This window comes from Ceratotherium simum, chromosome 29, assembly GCF_057802395.1.
Source record: "Ceratotherium simum simum isolate JZ-2026a chromosome 29, ASM5780239v1, whole genome shotgun sequence".
Taxonomy (NCBI): Eukaryota; Metazoa; Chordata; class Mammalia; order Perissodactyla; family Rhinocerotidae; genus Ceratotherium; species Ceratotherium simum.
This window is the reverse complement of record NC_141928.1, coordinates 39472998-39497677: the sequence shown is the minus strand read 5'-3', so window position 1 is coordinate 39497677 and position 24680 is coordinate 39472998. Positions and strand designations below refer to the sequence as shown.

The 24680-nt window shown below is 36.8% G+C and overlaps 1 protein-coding gene across 8 annotated transcripts in view; it reads right to left on the bottom strand.

Moving 5' to 3' along the window:
* Positions 1 to 24680, bottom strand: part of RNF38 (ring finger protein 38) — a 183594-nt gene that overhangs the window by 39849 nt on the left and 119065 nt on the right. For all 8 annotated transcript variants that reach the window (XR_015549003.1, XM_087419491.1, XM_087419494.1 and 5 more), the window contains 2 exons: positions 13026 to 13219; positions 5532 to 5745 (listed from right to left, as the gene is read on the bottom strand). Coding sequence is in view for 7 of the 8 variants with exons in the window: in XM_087419491.1 (XP_087275617.1) it covers positions 5532 to 5745; positions 13026 to 13132 (321 nt within the window). In the remaining variant the exon portion in view is untranslated. The remainder of the gene's footprint in view (positions 1 to 5531; positions 5746 to 13025; positions 13220 to 24680) is intronic.

Sequence of the window (24680 nt, the reverse complement as noted above, 5' to 3'; positions counted from 1 at the left end):
AAGGTCCAACGACATTTTTCACAGAAACAGAACAAAGAATCCTAAAGTTTATCTGGAGCAACAAAGACTGCAAATAGCCAAAGGAATCCTGAGCAAAAAGAACAAAGCTGGAGGTATTACACTCCCTGACTTCAAAATATACTACAAAGCTATAGTAATAAAAACAGCATAGTACTGGCACAAAAACAGACACACAGATCAATGGACCATAATCGAGAGCCCAGAAATAAATCCACACATCTCTAGGCAGCTAATTTTCGACAAGGGAGGCAAGAACTTACAATGGAGAAAGGAAAGTCGCTTCAATAAATGGTGTTGGGAAAACTGGACAGCCACATGCAAAAGAATGAAAGTAGACCATTATCTTACAGCATACACAAAAATTAACTCAAAATGGACTAAAGACTTGAATGTAAGACCTGAAACCATAAAACTCCTAGAAGAAAACATAGGTAGTACTCTCTTCGACATGGGTCTTAGCAGCATATTTTCAAAGACCATGCCTGACCAGGCAGGGGAAACAAAAGAAAAAAATAAACAAATGGGACTACATCAAACTAAAAAGCTTCTGCCTATAAAAGGAAACCATCAACAAAATGGAAAGACAACCTAACAATTAGGAGAAGATATTTGCAAATCATATATCTGATAAGGGGTTAATATCCAAAACAGATGAAGAACTTATATATCTCAATAACAACAAAACCAACAACCCAATTAAAAAACGGGCAAAAGATGTGAATAGACATTTTTCCAAAGAAGATATACAGATAGTCAACAGGCACATGAGAAGATGTTCAACATCACTAATTATTAGGGAAATGCAAATCAAATCTACAATGAGATATCACCTCATGCCTGTCAGAATTGCCATAATTAACAAGACATGACATAAGTGTTGGAGAAGATGTGGAGAAAAGGGAACTCGCATACACTGCTGGTGGGAGTGCAAAGTGGTGCAGCCACCATGGAAAACAATATGGAGAGTCCTCAAAAGATTAAGAATAGAACTACCATATGATCCAGCTATTCTACTGTTGAGTATTTATCCCAAGAACATGGAAACACAAATGCATAAAGATATAATCACCCCTATGTTCACTGGGGCATTATTCATAATAGCCAATACTTGGAAACAACCTAAGTTCCCGTCAAGGGACAAATGGATAAAGATGTGATATATATAAATATATACACAATGGCATATTACTCAGCTATAACAAAAGATGAAATCTTGCCATTTGCAATAAGATGGATCGACCTTGAGAGCATTATGCTAAGTGAAATAAGTTAGAAGGAGAAAGTCAAATACTGAACAATTACACTCATGAACAGGAGATGAAAACAACAACCAAACACAAAGACACAGAGATCGGACTGGTGGTTACCAGAGGGGAAAGGGGCAGGGCGGAGGGGAAAGAGGTGACTGGGCACGTGTGTGTCGTGATGGATGGTAATTAGTAATTAGTCTTTGGGTGGTGAACATTATGTAATCTACCCAGAAATCAAAATATAATTATGTACACCTAAAATTTATACAATGTTATAAACCAATGTTACCTCAATAAAAAAAGACAAACATTTCACTACAAAAAGAAAATAAAAAAGAAATGGTTAAATTTATATTTTCTGCATCTATTAACAAAATAAAACTACTGTTGATGAAATCAATTACCTAGAAAGATTTCCTAATGGTTACTTAACCTGCACTGCAGAACAAACTCTAATAATCATTCTTCCAGTAATTCTAAATGATTCTCTTACTACATCACCAGCTATCTTTTATTATTTAAAACCTCTGTATCTGTATTCAAAATGGAAACTAGTTATTAGCTTTGTTTTGTTATACTGTCTATGAGGTTTCATTATTAAGGTTATGCAAGCTTCATAAAGTATACTTGGAAGCTTTCTATCTTTTTCTATAATCAAGAATAGTTTCAATTGGAACATTTAGTTCCTTAGAAAGAATTCAGATGTAATTTCTAAAGACAGATTTTTTATTATGCCTTCAATTTCTGCCATGGCCATCAGCCTGTTCAGGTTTTCTGCGTCTGGGGTTGTTCTGGTATCTACACATGTAACTGTTCCATTTCTCAATGTGCAGACCTAACACATAATTTTACATAAATGAGATCTCACCTTTCTTGAAATGCAGTCTTTTCCTTTTCTTTCTCTGGTTCCATACGTAACCACCTTCTCTTTCCCTTTTCTTGAGTACCCACCTCCCAAGGCTAGTATACATTTCCCCATATTTTCCTGTGTTCATCCAGTCCTATGTATACACATATATTTGTTATGCTCTACGAAATAGCACATTACACTTTCCTCAATTGTGCTTTTCTTGCTCAACAATATCTTGCAGATATCTCTCACCTTCCTGGTGTAATTCTAATTAATACTCAGTAATAGTTACATTCCATGGTATGAAGGTATCATCATTTATTCCGGTATTCTACTAATAATAAGCAACCACTGTTTTATTCCTACTTTCCGTTTCTAGGAATCTGTATATTCTAGACATTTCATATGAATGGAATCATACAATCTGTTGCCTTCTGCATTGTCTTCTTTTACTTAGCTTGTTGCAAAGGTTAATCCATGGTGTAGCATGAATTAGTACTTCACTACTTTTTGAGTGAATTATATTTCATTGTATGGACATACCATATTGTATCTATTCATCAGTTGATCAAGATGTTATAGCTTGTTTTCTGTACATTTAATTTGCATTTAGGCACCACATCAAATTCTTTTCAACTAGAATCTCTGGTGTTTTCCTCTACAATTATATAACAAGGGGGAGAAAGATACAATTATTTCCTTCGTTGTTTTATATCCATTACTACATTATCTTATTGCATTCGGCAGAACTTCTAACAAAACATTTAATAAAAATGGACAGAGCAAGCATCTCTCTAGTTGCTGACTTGTCTCTCACTGATGAGGATACTCGCTGTTTTATTCACTATATTTAAGTAATTTCCTTCTTGTTCTATTTTATTAAATTTTAACTGACTTTTCAACACCTTTTGATATACTGTTTTCCTTCTATTTGTTGATGTAACATGAATATTTTCATATTAAACTACCCTCTTGGAATAAATCTTAATTGGTCACGAGTTATTATTCTTTTGATATACTGCTAGACTATCTTCTAAACATCTATTTAGAAATTCTTTTATGTATTTGAGTTTTTTTCTATAGTTTTTCGGGGATTATATCTTTATATGTTTTTGGTATTAAAATTATGCTGGCTTCATAAAATAATTAGACTTGCCTTAAAAAAAAAATAGCCCAGAATCATTTGCCTATTATTAAAATGAGTGCTCCTTAAAGGTTAGAAAAAAAGCTGTGAACCCATCTGGTCATTGTGCCTTTTCAGTGGCACATCTCTAATTAGCTTTCACACTTCTGTGGTAAATTCAACTTTTATTACTATTCTTAGATCAATTTTTGGAACTTCCTCTAAGTTTTCTTTTTGTCCCCTCAAGGTTATATATAGAATTTCATTATAATAGTTAATAATGAGGTAATACTTGAGCACTTACCACTTGTACTAATTTAGACACTCAAAATAGATTAACTCTTAATTCTCCTAACATCCCTTACAACAGAGGTGCTATTTTTGTTTTATAACTGAAGAAAATTCTTTGACTATTTCCCATATGTGTGGATATATGTCTTTTTTATATTTGTTCTTTTCTCCTTAACCAAGCTCACAAGAGATGTGACATTCTTACCAATTTTCAAAGCACCAGGATTGGGTTTTCTTTGTGCGACTTCTTTTATTAAAAATAAATTTCCATATCATTAATTTTAGTTGTTTTTCTTGGTAACTTACTCTTCTCAAGTCCTTTCAGTTTACTCTGCTATTCTTTCCTCTAATTACTCGAATAATTAGTTCATTTATTTTCATTTAAAGTAAATAATGAAGATTTATAAAACTTTCTCAGACAACAGCTTTAGGTGTGTCCCACTGACTTGGAGATGAAGCTTTTTTTTTTTTTGGTGAGGAAGATTGGCCCTCAGCTAACATCTGTTGCCAATCCTCCTTTTTTTGCTTGAGGAAGATTGGCCCTCAGCTAACATCTGTTGCCAATCCTCCTTTTTTTGCTTGAGGAAGATTGGCCCTGAGGTAACATCTGTGCCAATCTTCCTTTATTTTGTATGTGGGAGGCCTCCACAGCATGGCTTGATGAGCGGTGTATAGGTCCACGCCTGAGACCCAAACCTGAGAACCCCGGGCCACCAAAGTGGAGCATGTGAACTTAACGATTACACTACAGGGCCAACTCCGAAGATTTTTCCTTTTAATTATAATCTTGCCTCAAATATTTCAGTCTCATTATTTTTTAAATCAATTTTTTTTACTTATGATTTATAGTTTTATTATATCATGACCACAAAGAATGTGGTCCAGAAAAACTTTTCTTTTTAGGATTTATTATACGTGATCAGTTTTTTAACGTGTTTCATGAACATAAAGGTAGAACGTTTGATAGAAAAATGGCATCTAGGCAAGATCATTATTTTCTTTCCAACTGTCAGGATACAGTATTTTCACTCTTCTCTATCGTCCAGTGTAGCAGATGAAACATGGGATGCTAGTCTGAGTGTCTTTCCTTTGTAATTTCTCCTGTCTATAAACTTGCAAGATTTTCTCCTTATCCTTAAAATTCAGCAACTTTATAAGAATACATCTGATTTGTGTCTTCTTTGACTCAGAAGCTCCACAGAAAATCATACACTTTTGGTCTTCATCCTCAGGCTTGAACACTGGCAAGCTCTCTCCTCAGCTAGTCCCCTCAGTTCCTGGCAGGAACCAAAGGAAATGGAGTCTTGTACCTGTCATCTCCTTGAGGACCTATGGAACCTATAAGCAAACATGCACCCAATTGTCTTGCCTACTGAATTATTCCAGAAGAAAGTGGAAAGAAGAGGGAAATCGGGACATGTACTCAAACCACCAGCTGTCTGATAGCTCTTACTAACCCTCGATCAGGCATTTCAAACCAATTATATGAAGTCATTCTGACCTTTCATAACCCTGATCCTAATTTTTTAAAGTTCAACTTCCTGGCGTTGGCCTGGTGGCGCGGTGGTTAAGTGCACGCGCTCCGCTTAGGCAGCCCAGGGTTCGCAGGTGTGGATCCTGGGTTTGCACTGACGCACCACTTGCCAAGCCATGTTGTGGCAGCATCCCATATAAAGTAGAGGAAGATGGGCATGGATGTTAGCCCACGGCCAGTCTTCCTCAGCAAAAAAGGGGAGGATTGGCATCGGATGTTAGCTCAGGGCTGATCTTCCTCACAAACAAACCAACAAAGTTCAACTTCCTAAAGAAGCTGTATAGAATTTAAATTTCAATCCTTATGAAGAACGATGAACTTATCTGAAACAGCTTCATTTTAGGTAATATTATTGTTTTCTTTTAGGTAAAATTAAAAGAAATTTACAACAAAAAATAAACAACCTCAATAAACTGCCACCAACTTTTGCACCTGTATTTTATGGACATTCTGTTACTATACCTGATCATGTAGATCAACCATTACTGCATTCTGCTGGGGGGGATGAGCAGCAGGGTGTAACAGACGGGGAGATACATTCGGAGGGTGGAAGGCTCGAGGTTCCTCTATTGCTTGCTGCTGTGCATAAGGGAGATGGTGATAGTTTTCATCTTGACTAATGGAATTATGTCGAGACAGACGATCCCTTCTTCCTCTCTGGCGCCTGACAGGAGGACTGTAATATAGCAAACGTCACAAAGGTCATTATAATGTTTACTGTCATGATCCATCAAGATTCTGCATTGTCTCTCTTGGCAATCCTTCAATAATATATGCTAAGGTAAGCTTGAGTATTAAATAATTACTGTGGTTCCCCATAAGCTCTGAAAACTTACAAATCTAAATAGAATGTATATGTTTTTTTGAAAAAGTAACCAAAAGAAAACAAAACTGGTATCCAGCTTTAAAAGTATTTAAAAACCAGGGGCTGGCCCGGTGGTGCCAGTGGTTAAGTTCCTGTGCTCCGCTGCGGCGGCCCGGGGTTCGCCGGTTCGGATCCTGGGTGCGCACCGACGCACCGCTTGTCAAGCCATGCTGTGGCGGCGTCCCATATAAAGTAGAGGAAGACGGGCATGGATGTTAGCCCAGGGTCAGTCTTCCTCAGCAAAAAGAGGAAGATTGGCAGATGTCAGCTCAGGGCCGATCTTCCTCACCAAAAAAAAAACAAAAAACAAAAAACAAAAAACAAAAAAAAAACCCCAAGAGCCAACCACTGTCATTTTTTTAGTTTAATTGTATGAAACTGTCCTTTTTATAGGCAAAAAATAGTCAAATATCAGCAATTTCATATGGTTTAAACTACTATTTTTTGAACATTATATAACATATTTTAATGTGCATATATCTTGCCAGTATTCCACATATGCCTAATGGGCACTTATAGGTTTGTCTATCTGGCTGAGACATATAGAAAGACATAGTTCCTATATGCCCGAAATGGCAATTTTTAAAAATGAGAGGAGAAAATACATGAAATAACTAAAGAACATATAATTTGTTGATAATGGCAAATATAGTAGAACTGAGTAAATGCTGAGAATGGAAATGATTCAGAGTGTCAACATAAATATTTCAGTATTATACGGAATTTTGAGTTAGAATCTGGTTATTGAAGGAAACCACTTTTACTCCTCCCTCATGCACTCGTCATCTACACAGTTTAACACAAATTTCACCAAGTTGCTATTGTGAGTAGACTTCCATTTTCTACTTCTATACAATTTCACGATTCATCTCCACTGCTTTTTACAATGGCTCAGCACCAACACAATTAGAAAAAGCAGCAGGCCTCATTAAAATGTACTCCACATTGGGCAAAAGAGGTGTAACAGCCCCCTTCTAGACACAGTTGCACAAGACACCTCAGCAATCTTTACTGAGGTCAGGTCGCTTTTTTCTCAACTGTCCCACTCTGTACCTCTAAATCTGTTTCTTCTCACTCCCACTCCCAACTGCCCAATCTTAAAGGGAACAAGGGACATTCCTTTGTGACATTAACTCCTCAATAGTGCCCTTGATATCACCCCCAGGTTCTTGCTCCATTAATTGCTTCCACTATCTTTATTTTTAGTATATTTCTTTTTGCATATTTGCTTCAAAATCTACATATTGTATTTCATTGATTTTAAGATGCCATCTACTTTAGAACTCACTTTAACATTTTGAGATAATTTTAGTATAGTTTTTGCCCAACCCTCACCCAGCTTTCCTTCATGCTATTATCTTCCATAAGCATAGAAAAATTATCAAAATAATTAGTGTCATACAAAATAACTGGTATCATACTATTAATTCAACAACAGAATGTTTTCAGACTTCACCAGTTTTTCCACCGATGTCCCTTGTCTCAGAATCCAATGCAGGATCCCATTATTGCATACAGTTGTCATGTCTCCTTAATCTTCTCCCATCTGTGACAGTTCCTCACTTTTTCCTTGTCTTTCATGACCTTGATACCTCTGAAGACATACAGACATATAGTCTACATAAAGTCCCTCAACTTGGGTTTGTCTGATGTTTGCTCAGGATCTGCCTGAGGTTATACATTACTGACCACAGAGGTGATATGCCCTTTTCGGTGAATTAAACCAAGGGGCACACGACACTGATATGCATCACTGGTACATACGTATGTATCATTGATCACTTGGCTAAACTGGTGTCTACCAAGACCCTCTACCACAGAACGACCATTCTTCCCTTCGCAATGACCAAATATCTGGGGGGAGATACTCTGAGACCATGCAAATATTCTGCTTCTGCTAAAAGTTCCACCAATAATTTTAGCATGCATGAACAGATCTTCGGCAATCACTATTACGGTACTCTAATGGTGATTTTCTACTTACTTCATTTCTACAAGTATTAACTGGAATTCTATAAGGAAGAGTTGTCGCTTCTCTCCATTTATTTATCTAGTTATTTATAATCAGTATGGGTTCATGGATATTTCTTCTTTGGGTTATAATCCACACAATCATTTTATTTTGTTGTTCAAATGATTTCATCCTTGTCCAATGGGAGCACTTGCAGCTTGGCCTCCGTGCCCCTTCACTATGTCCCTATCCTTTTGAGTACTTCCTTAATATCTGGTACCACAATATGCTCTAGACTCATCTTATATTTTGCCTATACCAGTTTTGGAATTAACCAGTTCTTCCAAGAGTCCTGGTTCCTTTAATTTCAGAATGGTATTTAGAAACTAGGTGTGCTCCCTGCTACACGGGAGTCACCGTTTCTAATCTAAGAGAACAGAACAAGAAAATTTATCTAAGTATACTAACACATGTATATACACATAACATATCTTTATATGTGTACAAATATTTTAAAGGAATGTTTTATGTACCACTAAAAAGAAGAAAAAGTTGCCAATTCAACTGACATCAATTTTAAGAATTTATCAAATATTAAGATATAAAAAAATGTGTACCTTAAAATCAAAATAGAATATATATGCTCAGATCACTCATCTCCCAAAAAAATACTCAACCTGTCCACAAACCTTAAGGGCCCCTTTTAATATTGTTTTACTCTGTTGTTGCCACTTGCTCTCACTACCCTACTCAAAAATAACTTCAATAGCTTTCGAACTATACACAAATTAAGATCAAAGTCCTCATGCTGACATCTAAGTCCCTTTACGATTCTGGTCCCTATCTTTTCTGTATTGCCTCTTATTAAAACTGTGTTATGTGTGCCTTTGTAGTAGAATATTTAGGAAGTAGAATTATTGGAAAAACTAGAAATAAGAAACAACGATAAAAGATAGACAAATATTTCTTTGACTTCATACCAATGACAGATATGTATTTTTAAATTTTGTTTTAGGTGTATCACTTGTAAATATCAGCTGTGCCCTCTCGACCTCACTTACCTGCCTTTTGTTGGACTGAGTTTTCTAGACAGTAAACGCATCGCTTAACAATTTTGTCATCATGCAAATATCAGAGTGTACTTACCCAAACCTAGACAGTATAGCCAACTACACACCTAGACTAGATGGTACTCATCTTAAGGGACCACTGTCGTATATGTGGTCCATCATTGACTGAAATATCATTAACGCAGTACATGACTGTGTATGTTGTTTACCTATTTCACTGAGGGGAAGTTATACATTCCAGTTCTATTCTTCCAGTGATTACCCTTAAATTTTTAAACACATACTTCCATTTTTCTAAAAACACCTAGATTTACTCAGCACTCCTAGGGGGAAAAATGAAACTTAATACATTTTTATTTCTCTCTGCTCTGCCTCCATCTCATGTTCAGATCTTTTCTGTATTTCTCTTTTAAACAATCGACTTATGTCTGAATATGTCTTTTTTCTTTGCTTTGCTAACCAATGGTCTTGAATCCTATTTCATGCATTTATTCTTCTGCTTCCTGGATAGAGTACAATATTTAATAATTCTCTTAGGAAGGCTCTCTTACTGGTTAACTTTATTTGTCTCTGAATGTTTGAAATGCTTTTATATTTTGGCTTTATATTTAAATGATATATGAGCTGGTAAAACTCCAAGTTTTCTGTCTTGGGATGTTTGCAAATATTCATCCTTGACATATGTTCTGAAATTCCACCAAGATATTGCCAACAGTCTTTCTTCAATTCTGGAAAATGATTTTGTATTATTATTATTATTTTTTTTGTGTGTGAGGAAGGTCAGCCCTGAGCTAACATCTGTGCTAATCCTCCTCTTTTTGCTGAGGAAGACCGGCTCTGAGCTAACATCTATTGCCAATCCTCCTCCTTTTTTTTTTTTTTCCCCCCTCAAAGCCCCAGTAGATAGTTGTACGTCATAGTTGCACATCCTTCTAGTTGCTGTATGTGGGACACGGCCTCAGCATGGCCGGAGAAGCGGTGCGTCAGTGCGCGCCCGGGATCCGAACCCAGGCTGCCAGTAGTGGAACGCGCGCACTTAACCGCTAAGCCACGGGGGCCGGCCCCTGTATTATTTCTTTAAAAATGTTTCCCTTCTATTGTCTCTGTCTGAAAATATTAGACATATCTAGAAGTGATGGCTCTGTCTCTGTATTTAAACTTACTTTCCCACACTTTGCATTCTGTCCTTTTATGCTACATTCTGGGAAAACTCCTCAACTTGATCTTCCAGAAACTAAGACACTTTTTCTGCCCATTTATTGAGTTTTTAAGTTTTACCAACTAAGATTTCTAGTTGATTTTTATGGATATAATATCGTCTTGCATCTCTCTCATGTTATACTTATTCTGAAATTCTATTTTGTTTGTTCTATTAACTGTTTCTTCAAGTTCTTTGTTTATTGAGTTTAGTGTGCCCTTCTCTCACTTTGTTGGTTTTCCTCAAATGTTTGGTAATTTCTGGTTGTGTGATCTTTGTATTTGAAATTATGCTAGACTGTTAATGAATATTGCATCTGCTTGCACTGCCTATTTGTGGGAGGAAATCTGGCAGCTAAGCTATAGCCAGCCTATAATGAAGTACTAAAGGGAGAGTGGAGTTAGGAATAACACACACCACTGGCCAGAAAAAGCCTGTAGCTGGTTTTCTGGGTAAGTGCTCCTTATCCCCCTTTGTGTTTCCACAAACTTACAGCATGATGCTTCTCTTCAAGTACCCATAGCTAGTTACTACTATCATCTGGAAAAAGGCACTTCTGATGACTCCCTTTCTGGTTCAGAGCATTTCCTATGATGCAGCTATTGTACTCCTAGGCTTATATTCTAGTGAAATGTTTGCACATGTACACCAGGAGAAGTGTACATAAAGGCTCCTAATAGCACTCTTTATAACAGTAAGAAACTGGGCATAATCATTACGCAACGGGAGATGGAAACATAAATTATGGTATATTAATATAATGAAAGATTGTATCACAGTAAAAATAAGTGAACTATTGCTACTCACATTAAAAACAGAATGTTTAAGGGGGCCCGCCCAGTGGCGCAAGCGGTTAAGTGTGCGTGCTCCGCTGCGGCGGCCCAGGGGTTCAGCGGTTCGGATCCCGGGCGCGCACCGACGCACTGCTTGTCAAGCCATGCTGTGGTGGCGTCCCAGGCAAAGTGGAGGAAGATGGGCATGGATGTTAGCCCAGGGCCAGTCTTCCTTAGCAAAAAAGAGGAGGATTGGCAGATGTTAGCTCAGGGCCAATCTTCCTCACAAAAAATAAAAATAAATAAAAACAATGTTTAATAAACAAAGTCAAAGAATACATTTAAATGAAAATAACACAGGAAAAACAAAAATTATGCTGTTTTTACAATACATTCATAGGTATTAAAAAGTATAACAAAAGGATGACAAATCATAGGACAGGGTTTAATCTCTGGAAAGGAAGAAGAGGGGCTTTTGAGGAATTACCAATGTTCTATTTTTACCTGGGTGTTGGGTACACTTGTGTGTTAGCCTTTTAAGTATACACTTGTTTTACATGTTCTTCTGAATGTACGACACGTTTCACCATAAAACAATAGGAAAGACTACAGCAGGTGCTCAGGCTTGAAACAACCAACCATATTTCCTCATGCTATTATATTTAACAGCTATAAAATATTTTACCTGGTTGACATACATTATTTTACCTAATGCACCAGGTAATGAAAAACTCTTAGTGTCTCAACAGAATATAGCTCAGAAACAAGTTTCTTTTGTCTCGTCTGGAACAAAGAATGGTAGTTTTAAGATCCTGCAGTATTACTTTCCTAGAGCTACCTTAATAAAATACCACAGATGGGGTGTCTTAAACAACAGAAATTTGTTTTCTCACAGTTCTGGAGACTAAAAGTCCAAGATCAAAATGCCAGCATGGTTGGTTTCTGGCGAGAACTCTCTCTCTGGCTTTCAGATGACCACCTTCTCCCTGTGTCCTCACATGCCAGAGAGAGTAGAGTGAGCTCTCTGGTGCCTCTTCCTATAAGCATACTAATCCTATTGGATCAGGGACCCACCCTTCTGACTTCATTCAACCTTAATTACTTCCTTAGAGGCCCCATCTCCAAATACAGGCACTTCAACACAGGAATTTTGGGGAGAGACATTCAGTCCACACGAGCTTCCTAACTCAAGATTATCAGTATTTCTTAGATTATCAACACCCTGGACGTGTTGCCTCACCCCAAAGATGTATGATTTCCCTGGAAGAAGAAATGTATGACCTCAGGCAACAACTAAAGAGAAAGAAGTTCAGGAGATGTATTCCTCTGGGAAGGAAAGAAAGGCAGGACCCAAGTCCCATGGAAGAGAGAACTGAGAGTTGAACTAATCCTCAGTCACTTTCATACTACAGACTCCACAGTTTTATAAGAAACCTAATTAAGCTCCCAATTGCCTTAGAGGATACAGAAGAAATAGAAATGGACTGGACAAGAGGTAGCACATTTCTAGGATCTCCATATATCCTTAGAGTTGTAAACTATAAAAATGCACTCTTCCATAATCAGGATGGTAGTCTAGCCCACAAAGTCTTAAGTCACAAGGTAGTTGAATTCATATATAATGGCATGGACTGATATTAGGTAAGATCACTTTAGCCTCTTTCAGTTTCTTCATCTGTCAACCACAAGCTAAATGAACTCTCATGATCTAGTGTGGGAGTCTAAACAATTTGTAATGTTGTTTTTCATGTGTGACTGTACGAGTACATATATGATGATGTGTTTATAAAATGCCTACAGAAAAAATGCTTTCTCACATTAAAAAAATTCACAAATCTACCAAGGGAAAAAAATTTAAGAAATAAATTTTAAAGATTTTATTTATTCAGTTTTTTCCCCCCAAAGCCCCAGTAGACAGTTGTATGTCATAGGTTCACATCCTTCTAGTTGCTGTACGTGGGACCCGGCCTCACGTTGGACGGAGAAGTGGTGCCTCGGGGCGCTCCCGGGATCCGAACCCGGGCCGCCAGCATCAGAGCGCGCGCACTTAACCGCTAAGCCACGGAGCCGGCCCAAGAAATAAATTTTAATCAACCAACCTTCTTCTGTTCCGTGCAGGTGTGTTGCATCGTTCCCCTGAGAAGTGATGTTGGCTTGGTCGAACTGAAGGGGGCTGCCTATTTGATGTCATCTCCCATGGTCGCATTGGTGGTGAGGGAGCTGGTGATGCTGATGTATAATCAAAGACTGAATGAGAGAGGCGCTGTCTCTTGGGACTCGGACTATCTTCACTCTGCCAATGCAACAAAATCAGTCAACCGAGTAAGACTTTTTAAGGATTTTGCATTACTGTACCGTCATGTACTGCATAATGACATTTTGGTGAACAACAGACTCAAATATGACGGTGGTCCCATAAGATTAGTACCACATAGGCTAGGTGTGTAGTAGGCTATACCATCTAGGTTTGTGTAAGTGCACTCTATGTTTGCACAACAACGAAATCGACGAACGATGCATTTCTTGGAACATATCCCCGTTGTTAAGTGAAACACGACTGTATACGCGCAGGTGTTTACATATATTTACCTTAAAGGGTAAAGGAGAAGAAAAATATGCTATCAACCCGAATTCAATACCTTTAGAGAAAAAGATGCTGGGGGAAGAGAAGGAGAAGGGAGACGCACAGTAAACACTATCAAATGAAAAGTGAAATCTGTTTCTTAAAAATCATAAAATTCATCAGGTAATAACATATAAAGTGCACTATAGGGCAATAAGCAATTGTATTGGTACTTGACCATTTCTTTAAAACCCCAAACCAACTGAGAAATTCCACTATGCTCCCCCATCAGTTAACAGTTACTCTTTGAGGCATCAATTCTCAGCTAAGAGACCAATCTAGGAGGGTAGGTATAATTTAAGTAGGCCCTTGACTTGATCCTAAATCATACTCCTCTGCCTCTTTATTCCTGTTGTTTAAGGCGATTACATTTATTTTCTTTAATAAAGGTTACAGGGGTAAAATAAGATTTATATAAAGCAGATAAAGAAACAGTCAACTGATCTAAATCATCAGTTCCTAACAAGAAAGTTACAGCATTTTGGGAAAGACATGGAGTTTCAGGTAAATTATGGGAGTGATGGGTAATTCAAAACCTATACCTGTTACATGTCGAGGCAAAGTCTCAAGGTTTCAAGGGTCATAGCATTGCTCACTAGCTATAAAATTGGTATGATCTCTTAATTGAATTAGTAACTTTCCAGGATTCCCCACACAACTCAATTTTCCAGTCCACTCTCACCAAAACTGTCAAAATTACAAATTAACTGATTGTCTGATGAGGGCTGTGTGTTTTCTAAGAAAACCTCTCCTATCTCTAATCTACTCTTGCAAGTTCTAATTATTTGGGCATTGGAGCACTTTTGATTGCAAAATAGGTACCTGCTGCCAGCACAAAACATCAGAATATAAGCAAAAGAGGATATGGGGCTACATACTACAACATTAGATTTTAAGAGATAAGGACATAAAACAATTTATTAAACTGATAGGAATGAAGCAAATTGCTAAATGGTTACTTTTGATCATTCCAAATTATTTAGCAGAGGTAGTCTAAAAACCATGTCATTTTCCTTCTATGTTTAATATTATAATTCAAATTTGTCACTATAATTAAAATAGAAAATAGTTTTCGGAACCATATACAAATGATATTGTAACTCTTCTCACTACACTGACCTTACCTTCTGTCTAGGCTTAATGGTGCTATTAAAGTATATCTGTTTTTACCCCTTGATTTTAATAAGAAAATCAGTCATGTTCTGATCACCTTAAAACTTAAAAAATGGAAAATAACCACTGAAATTTAGATATTTTGATTAAAACAAAACAAAACAAAAAGGCAGAATGACCAAGATCTGAGAAAGTCATAAGCACTAGAAATAAGTGATCTCCACAGTTGGTAAAATAGACTTGACTAACATTCACTTTTTTTTTAAGCACAAAATGCTAATAACAAATTATGATCACTAGCTTTCATATGTATATCCTATACTACAAACCTTAATGCACGCTAAGATATAGAAACTTCAAATTCTAAAAATTCACTGCCCAAAATGGAGAACACTACAGATCTACAAAAACCACCTGAGAAAGCACTTAGGCTATCAACCTTTACATATTTTCACAGATGTTCAAACTGTGGGTTAACTCTGTTCTTATTTTACAACACATGCATTACCTTTAAAAGTATAGATAAGTTGAAAGGTAACTGAAAAATTTCCCCATGTCTTCTCTTTGTGCTGTGATAGGTTCACATTAGTGAAAAAGAGGAGACAAAGAATAGGAAGTGAAGGGAAGTGAGCTATTCATTAGTACTATGGTAACAAGTCTCCTGTTTTTACTCGAACTAATGGGAAGCCACAATGGATACGTTTAGACAGGGAAATATTAAAAAGTTAGTTTACTATATGCAACATGGTTTCATTACATTCCTCATCAATTTTAGTACCCTAAGGAACTGCACCAGAAAAGGGAAGAGGGAAGAACTTACACAAAGAAACAAGAATTAGATTAGCATTAGACTTCTCACAGAAAACTAAAGATGCTAAAAGTGCTCTGAAGGAAAATAATACTGAACTTAGAATTTTATACTCCAACCAAATTATTTATCTAGTGCGAGGGCAAAAACAAAGACCTTGACAGATGTATAAAGATTCAAAGTTGCTTCTCACATATCCTTTCAGAAAATTTTACTTGACTGATTTCATATGTGCACGCATGTACACGTGCTCTCTTTTTTACTTGAGGACATATATATATAAATACAGGATCCAATAAACAGTAGAAGTAAGCCAGAAGTGCAATGAAAAGAAATGCCACAATGACGGCAGTACAGCAGGTCTGAAAAGTAATCATTCCAAATTAGAACAAGAAGTCAGAGGACTCTGAGAAAATGCCCTAACTAACGTGGATTCGAAACCAGTATGATTGAGAACTTGGAAGTTCTTAATAAACTTTAAGCACATGGCTCTTTTGTGATAAGAAATACAAAAGACAATCAGAGTCTAGGAAAAATAAATACATATCATTTTGTCACCTAAAGCATTCTTCGAGTGGAATAGGTAGTCAGAAGATTCTACCTCCTCCTCCATGGGCCAGACATGCTACTTGGTTCTGCATGACTATACAGATATTCCTAACACTATGAAGACTGTTTACTGATTTTCAATTATTATAATCAACTGAAGACAAGGCATGAAAGATCACTGTTGTAGTTACAGAAAAGAACGTAAATATTGTAAACTTTGATAAAGCAACTATAAAGACTTGTGTTGTGACTAAATCTGAAAAGCCTACTATAAATATTTAGAAATAATAGCTTAAATACAACGAAAATATGTTTTAATTGCATTGCTGAACTCGGAAAAAAAGGAATTGCCAAGGACCAGAAACAAAGAGGAAAGCTAAAAACTAGGTTTGTTTTTTTGATGCTCTCAAGGATGACAGAAGATAAGGCCTTATCACTGAGGTCCTTGCATAAAACCAAAATTTCCAAAGTACTGTACTTTCAATAAAAGGGAAGACTAGAAAAAGTCAGCCCACTGACATACAGAATCAGTAAGGAAACACGTCTACTCTGTCTAGACTGGGAACTGGAGGAGGGATTTCTACCCTGAGAATTCAAACCACAAGGTTAACTCCTTACATTTAGGGTTCAAATTTTTTATTACCCATGGAGGTTTTGTCTGTGAACCTTTAAGCTTAGAAATTAATATAAAAACTGGTCCAGAACTGTACTACCACAAGGACTCTTGACAGAAGTAAATGCAAAGCAGAATCTGGAGGGATGCTCCCATAACTAAGCCAGTGGTTCTCAAACTTTTGCACGTACCAGAAACACCAGATTGTTGGGCACATTCCCCAGTCTCTGGATTCAGAAATTCTGGATTAGGGCCCAAGAATTTGCATTTCTAATACGATCCCAGGTGATAGTTGCTGCAGCTGGTCTGGGACTACACTTCAGAGAACCACTGAACTAAGAGATAAGGGACTCTCAGGAAAAGTGCCTAAGGACAAACTCACCATAACAGAAAAATTTACCTTTTCAGTTCTCAGGGGGAGAAGGTCCCTCTTCTTGAAGGTTGACTCTGTGCCAGTGACCTGACTTTAGACAGTAACAGGCGTTGACAACCTAAATCCCTAAGATGTTGGTTCAAATCAGGTACAATTACTGTATTTACTGGTACAGAATACTGTATAGGTATTACAGTACAGAATACTGGTGCAGATTTAGGAATCAAGAGAGGGAAGAGAGGGATGAAGGAAGGAAGCAAGGACAGAAGAAAACTAGTTAGCTAGCTTTTACATATCTATGTGAGTACAGGATTAAACTTCTATTAACACCAAATCATCTTTAAAACCAAAACATCATTATGAGAAGTGAAAACAACCCTGGTGACATAAAAATGCATTCCATGATTCCAAAAAAGCAAGTGAGAAGTCATTAAATGCTAAATGTTTTGGAAAAATACGTACATACACAGACACATATAAAAAAAGAATATATGTATCTCAATCAGGAAGTCCTGGAGATAATGGGAGATGCTGTGGCACACAAACGCTCCCCAAAGCGGAAAGAGGTTCCAAGTCCTAGATAAAAACTGGTGATTGAAATGTGTCCCTGACTCCAGCAACCACTAGGTGAGCCCCAAGGACTTCCTTCTCAGAGTAGCAAGGGGGCAACTAAAGTGGGGGTTAAATCTCCAATAAGCTGGTCCTCTCTCCATTCATCATTCAGGGCTACCCTTCATCTCAGGGGTACAAATAAGCACAGCATGATTTAAGAGTCCCCAAGTCTCCTCTAAAACTCCTAGATTTCTCCATTTGTCTTAATTATCTTTGACAAAAGATGACGTTTCTCATTTCACAACTAAGGAAAAAAATGTTAAATTTAAATAGCCCTGAGAGAGAAAACACTCACTGAATTCCACTCGTTTTAAATAATAGATGTGAACGCACTCAGAAAACTAAAACACTCTATATAAACCAAGTTGCTAATAAAGAATAACGTCCAAGACAAGCCCTTTTTTGTTTTGCAAAGGAAGGATATAAGCAGGGGGAAAGCAGGAAATTAATAATTTTATATTTGAATCACACAATACAGTTTACAATACGATCTCTACACATTCTCCCATTTAATTCTCCACAAACTGAAGTTTTATCTATTTGAAGTCGTATTTGTTTAGACTAATTTCATATTTATGTAAAACGTTTCTATTAGACAATTCAATAAATATACTGCCCTTGAACTACACAATGTATCTATTCCTGTTTCACATAATTCACACAGGGCTTTAGTTTTCTAATGTAGAGCTCTGATACTCCTCAGCTCAAAAGATTTCAGTCTTAGCAGTATCTTTTCAAATCCCATTCTACTCAGGCAAGTGAAACAAAAGAAAAATAAACAAGACTACAACAGACTAAAAGGTTTCTGCACAGCAAAGGAAACCATTAACAAGATGAAAAGGCAACCCATCAACTGGGAGAAAATATTTGCAAATCATAAAGAACTCATACAACTCAACAACAACAAAATGAACAACCTGATCAAAAAATGGGCAGAGGATATGAACCAACATTTTTCCAAAGAAGACATACAGATGACCAAGAGACACATGAAAAGATGTTCAACATTACTAATTATTAGGGAAATGCAAATCAAAACTACGAGATATCACCTCATACTCGTCAGAATGGCTATAATTAACAAGGCAAGAAATAAGTGTTGGAGAGAATGTGAAAGAAGGGAACCCTCATATAGTGCTGGTGGGAATGCAAATTCATGCAGCCACTATGGAAAACAGTATGGAGATCTCTCAAAAAATTAAAAATAGAAATACCATATGATCCAGCTATTCCACTACTGGGTATTTATTCAAAGAACATGAAATCAACAATTCAAAAATATACATGCACCACTGTGTTCATCACAGCATTATTCACAATAGCCAAGACATGGAAGCAACCCAAATGTCCATCAACTGATGAATGGATAAAGAAGATGTGGTGTACATACATATACAATAGAACACTACTCAGTCATAAAAAAAGACAAAATTGTGCCACTTTCAATAATACAGATGGACCCTGAGGCTATTATGCTGGGCAAAATAAGTCAGTCAGAGGAAGACAAATACCGTAGGATTTCAATCTTATGTGGAAGATAAACACATAGATAAGGAGAATAGATTGGTAGTTACCAGACAAAAAGGGAGTAGGGGGAGGGCAAAGGGCGCAAAGGGACATGTGTATAATGATGGATAAAACCTGGACTGTTGGTGGTGAACACAATGCAGTCTATACAGAAACTGAAATATAGTGATGTACACTGGAAATTTACACAATGTTGTGAGCCAATATGACTCCAATAAAATAATAAAAAAGATTTAGAATAAAATCCAACCTCATATCCAGACTTGTTAGTACATTCTCCTGGGATGTTATCTTACTTGCAGCTATGGGAGAGAAAAGAGGCTTTGAATGTCGTTTTCAAAAGCATGTATTAAAAAAGAAAAATCAGGGGGCCGGCCCTGTGGCGTAGTGGTTAAGTTTGGCACATTCCGCTTCTGCGGCCCAGGTTCATGGATTTGAATCCCAGGTGCAGACCTACACTCGTCAACCATACTGTGGCAGCAACCCACATACAAAATAGAGGAGGACTGGCACAGATGTTAGCTCAGTGTAAATCTTCCTCAGCAAAAAAATAAAATAAAATAAAATAAAATATATAAAAAAACAAAAATCTAAATTTTGCTTTTTGATACGGTCCAAGTTTGTATTTTTTTCATGAAAGGCCAAAGAAAACAATAGTTTTATGAGTAGTGAGTGACTGGAAAGAGACTCTAGTGGTATAACACTGCAATCCCATCATAATGAATAGGATGCAATATTGTGTGGAAATATTATGTTATTATCATTAGCCATAACTGCTAGGCCAGCAGTGGCTTCCTGACTTTAAAGGGGCCTGGCATGGCTAATTTTTGAGTAATGTATTAGTGACCTTATGTCCTAGATTTTTCTTAATTTTTAATTACACAAAACACCACTGGTTCACAAAAACTGATTTATCTTGATTCTATAATTGTAATGTTTTCAAATGCACTAGATTTTAGCCATCATGCATCGTAACTATAATTTTAAGCTGTAAACACAGATCAACAATGGTTCAAATAAAAAATGTGAAGCATAAACATGAAAGCAATGAAAACAGAAAAGATATTAAGAACAACCTGAAATCAAGGGATCTCTCTGAGATACCCATGTGGAGTCGTTCTACACATAGCTAAAGCTCAGAAACTAGAAATATAAATTTAGGAGTTTTTGGTTGACAGACAGATGGTAACTAATGAAGCTCCAGACACAGACAAAATTTCCCAAAACAGTTTATACAGTGAAAAGGAGGCCCAATACTGAATCCTGAGAAACTCCAATATTTTATGCTGAGTAGTTGATGAGAGAAGAGTGGAGTGTGGTGGTAGATGCCCGCGGGATCGAGTTGCAAGGATTCAACTGGAAGGTCAGGTAAGATGAGGGCTCAAAAACATCCACTGTGTCTAACATGGAGCTCAATGACATGGAGCTATTTCTTTCTTTTTTTTTCTGTTTTTGGTGAGGAAGACTGGCCCTGAGCATGTTCTCTTGCCAATCTTCCTCTTTTTGCTTGAGGAAGATTGGCCTTCGGCTAACATCTGTGCCCATCTTCCTCTACTTTATATATGGGATGCCACTGTCGCACGGCTTGATGAGCAGTGCACTGGTCTGTGCCCAGGATCTGAACCCACGAACTCCAGGCTGCCAAAGTGGAGCACGTGAACTTAACCATTATGCCACTGGGCTGGCCCCTGTTTCTTTATAATATGATTTAGTATCAATTATGGCATATCTCCTCTTACAACAATTTTTGAAAAAGTTTTTTCCTGTCTTTTCTTTGATTATCTTCCTTACAAATTTTAAGAATAACTCTGAAAAGTTCTAAAATTTAAAAATTCTGATTATTTTGGCTGAAATTTTTATTAAGTCTATAAATTTTCTGAAGAATATATATTTTTACAGTACTTAGTCTTCTCTTTCAGAAACTTAGTATATTTCGCTAGGTGTATAAACTGTCAAAATTTCAATCACCTAATTAACTTTAAAATTTACAAAATAAAGTTATCATATAGCTATCATTAAGGTACACACACACACTTGAAATCAAGGGTTGTGCCGGACATGAAATTCAAGTTCTCCACAATGTATCTGATTTTTTTGTGTGTGTGTGAGGAAGATTAGCCCTGAACTAACGTCTGTTGCCCATCCTCCTCTTTTTGCTGAGGAAGACTGGCCCTGGGCTAATGTCGTGCCCATCTTCCTCTACTTTATATGGGACACCGCCACAACATGGCTTGACAAGTGGTGCCCCAGTCTGCGCCCGGGATCCGAACCTGTGAACTCTGGGCCACTGAAGCAGAGTGCATGAACTTAACCACTATGCCACCGGGCCAGCCCCTGTATCTGACTATTTTATGAAAGCATACTATCTTCAATCACAATCATTGAATTGGTTGATAACACAGAAACTGCTAATTTTAAAACTGTCAGGGGTTGATAGCAGAGCTAAGACAGAGTTTTTGAGGGTGATGAAACTGTTTTATATCTTGATTGTGGTGGTGTTTCCACATCTGCACGCATTTGTTAAAACTCACGGACCTGTACACTAAAAGAGTGAATCTTACTGTATGCTAATTATACCTTAATTTTAAAATTTAATAACAACTATAGGAGGCACTTTGAGTCTAATTTTAAATATAGGCTTATTTTTACTATAGAGATGCAAATATGCCTACGCCTATATCTCTTCTGAGCAATAAATACACAAAGCCATCATTTTACAGAAACATTAAAATAGCAACTGAATGTACACCAGGAAACACACAGAATAATATTAATGGCAGCACTCCTTGTAATAATAGTAAAAAACTAGAAACTACACAAATGTCCATCAAGAAGATAGGGAATAAACTACAGTATATTCATATAAATGGAATACTAAAAAGTAGTAAAATCAATCAACTACACAGCCACACGCATCAATATGGATGAATCTCAAAATGACAAAAATACACAAAGTATGATACCATTTATATTAAGTTCAGAAACTTAACAGTATAGTATTGAGAGATACTGTATGCGGTAAAACCATATAGAGAAGCAAAGGGATACTAAGCACACATTTCAGCAGAGCTTTCCCAAGATGCAGGGTCAGGACAGCAGGTAGACATAATATGAAGGTCACATGGAAGCTTCAAAAGTATTGGTAAGGGTTGATTTCTTAAGTTGGATGGTGCTTTTTTTTTTATTATACATGTGTCTGCTTTATACTTTACAACTTCCATATTTGAAGTATAATATTTCCATATTTGAAATATTTCATAATTAAAAAAATTAAAAATCACGCAGAATTTGAATGATTTTGATTAGGAGTAATACAATATAAAACAAGTAACTAAAAAAAAAAAGAAGCAAAGTGCAACAGTCTATAATAAACAAGGACAGTGAGAAAATCGATCAACAGTGGAGATGAATGACAAAAAGAGCTCAAAACCAGGATAAGATTTTTGTTCAAAGATGACTAGTAGTTGGAAACAAAGATCCAGGAGGATCCTGGATCCAGTAAGGACTGGGAGAATACCAACACTTCCCTTCTCCTCTACAACCATCCCACTTATTAGCCATATTCCCAATCCATGCTTGGAGTGAGAAAAATCAATTTCTTTACCCCTAGAGAAGGTCGCAGGGCAAATGATATCCTCAGCATAGAGATTAGTTTCAGCTAAGGAAGTAAAGAGGGTGCTTTAAGAAAAAAATGGAAGAGGTAGGTGCGTCTGTTTAAAATGGACTATTCTAAAGGGAAGGAAAAGCAGAAAGAGTTGGGAGGGAAGGAACTTGGGGGAAAGCGAAGATTAAGAAAACATAATGCATTATGGAAATAACTTTGCGAGGATAGGAGACGGCTGGGTAGGTTCTCCTTTTCATATGGTAGCTAAACTGTATAAGGATGGAAAGCATAACTGGAACTAAGAAATCACACCCAATTTTGGTATCAGAATTAGTTGAAGGTATCGGACAGTATCTCAAAGGGGATGTGAGAAGGATTTACTTTGCTTCATGCAGAAGAGCGGTAGGGCAGTAAGCAGGCAAAGAAAATCTCTAGTCTTCCTTGGGAGCCAAGCACACTGAGGGCCTTATTCTAAAGTTAGAGAAAAGTAAGATTTAAGTTTAATTAGGGCTATAAACAAAAATTTAACAATAATATCTTTCACCTTTCTGCAACACACAAAATGGAATTGTCTCTAACCTTTTTATTTTCAAAACATGTTTAAATCTATTGCATTTGGCAGCTACTGTCTGAGTTTGAAGTTAACACTGAGTTAATGCTTGAACACTCGAAGTATGGAGAACACAGAGTGTGTCAAATAACTGTTTACTGGTGGCAGTAGTAAAGGTACTAAGTCAATGTCTTCCTTAGCTGCATTAGTTTACTACTAAATATCAAGCTATTGCAGACTAATGCTTATCAAAAACGGCAGTCAACGTGCCATTCAATTCAATACAGACAACTATGTCTCAACATATACTGCACTGTGTTTACAGAAATACCCGTTGATATCTAAAGGTGGTATGATATAGTAGACAAAAATTAGCAAAAAAAATGAATTTGAGTCTCTGCTCTGCCAATAACCAGATATGTAATTGGGCATCTCAGTAGCTTTTCTGAGCCTATTTCTTCATCTAGAAAAATCCATCCTTGACTAGTTTATTATGAGAGTTAACAACAAAAGGACATAATACATGCAAAGGTGAGAACCTGGCATAAATTCCAAGAAGGAATATCAGACTGAAGAGCCCTGGATCACCTACACAGCTATCCTCAGAAATTCCACATCTCCAATTTAAGGTGTCACAAGCATTTCTCTTTCAGAAATAGTCCTAAGCTCGACCATGTCACTCCCACATGAACCAAAGATGAGCTGGCTCTATCCAAAAGTCCTGCCTTGATTAGAAACTCTCACTGCCTCAGGTTTACATACACATGTACAAACAGACGCCTTGGCCCACAACCCTAGCATTCAGAAGCAATTCTGTAATTTAGTTCCTTTGTGGTAACAGTAATACTGACTTCCATTACTAAAACATGCTTCTCTAGAAGTAATGGATTAAAAGTTTATACCCAATAATTTGTGTAAGCACATTTTAGTAATCTTGTTAACTAACGAAGGTTTGTACCTCAATTTGTTTTCATTTTATATGTAACAAAATTTTTAATCCCATTTTATCCACAGGTATCAAAAGTCATAGAAGGCAAGTAACCATGTTTTCTCTCTGAAATATGCATTACTATCAACCTCTGGGCACTATGCAAATAAGCAGTAATGGCTTTAAAAAATATCTTACATGCTTCCACTTTTCCTTTCCTACATAATTTCACATATTTTGTATTATCTTCTACTTTCCTACAGAACTTGGCCTACTAGGACAAGTGACTAAGACCAAAAGATCAAAAAGCAAGAATATTAAGGGGTCAAGTAATAAACAGCAGCTCAAGAGAAGACAAACATTCTTCAGAAAAGCTGGCTGAAAAAGTTATATAAAAGAAGTCCTCTAAGAAGAATACTTATTCCCAATTACAATAGAAAATAAGAAGAAGATA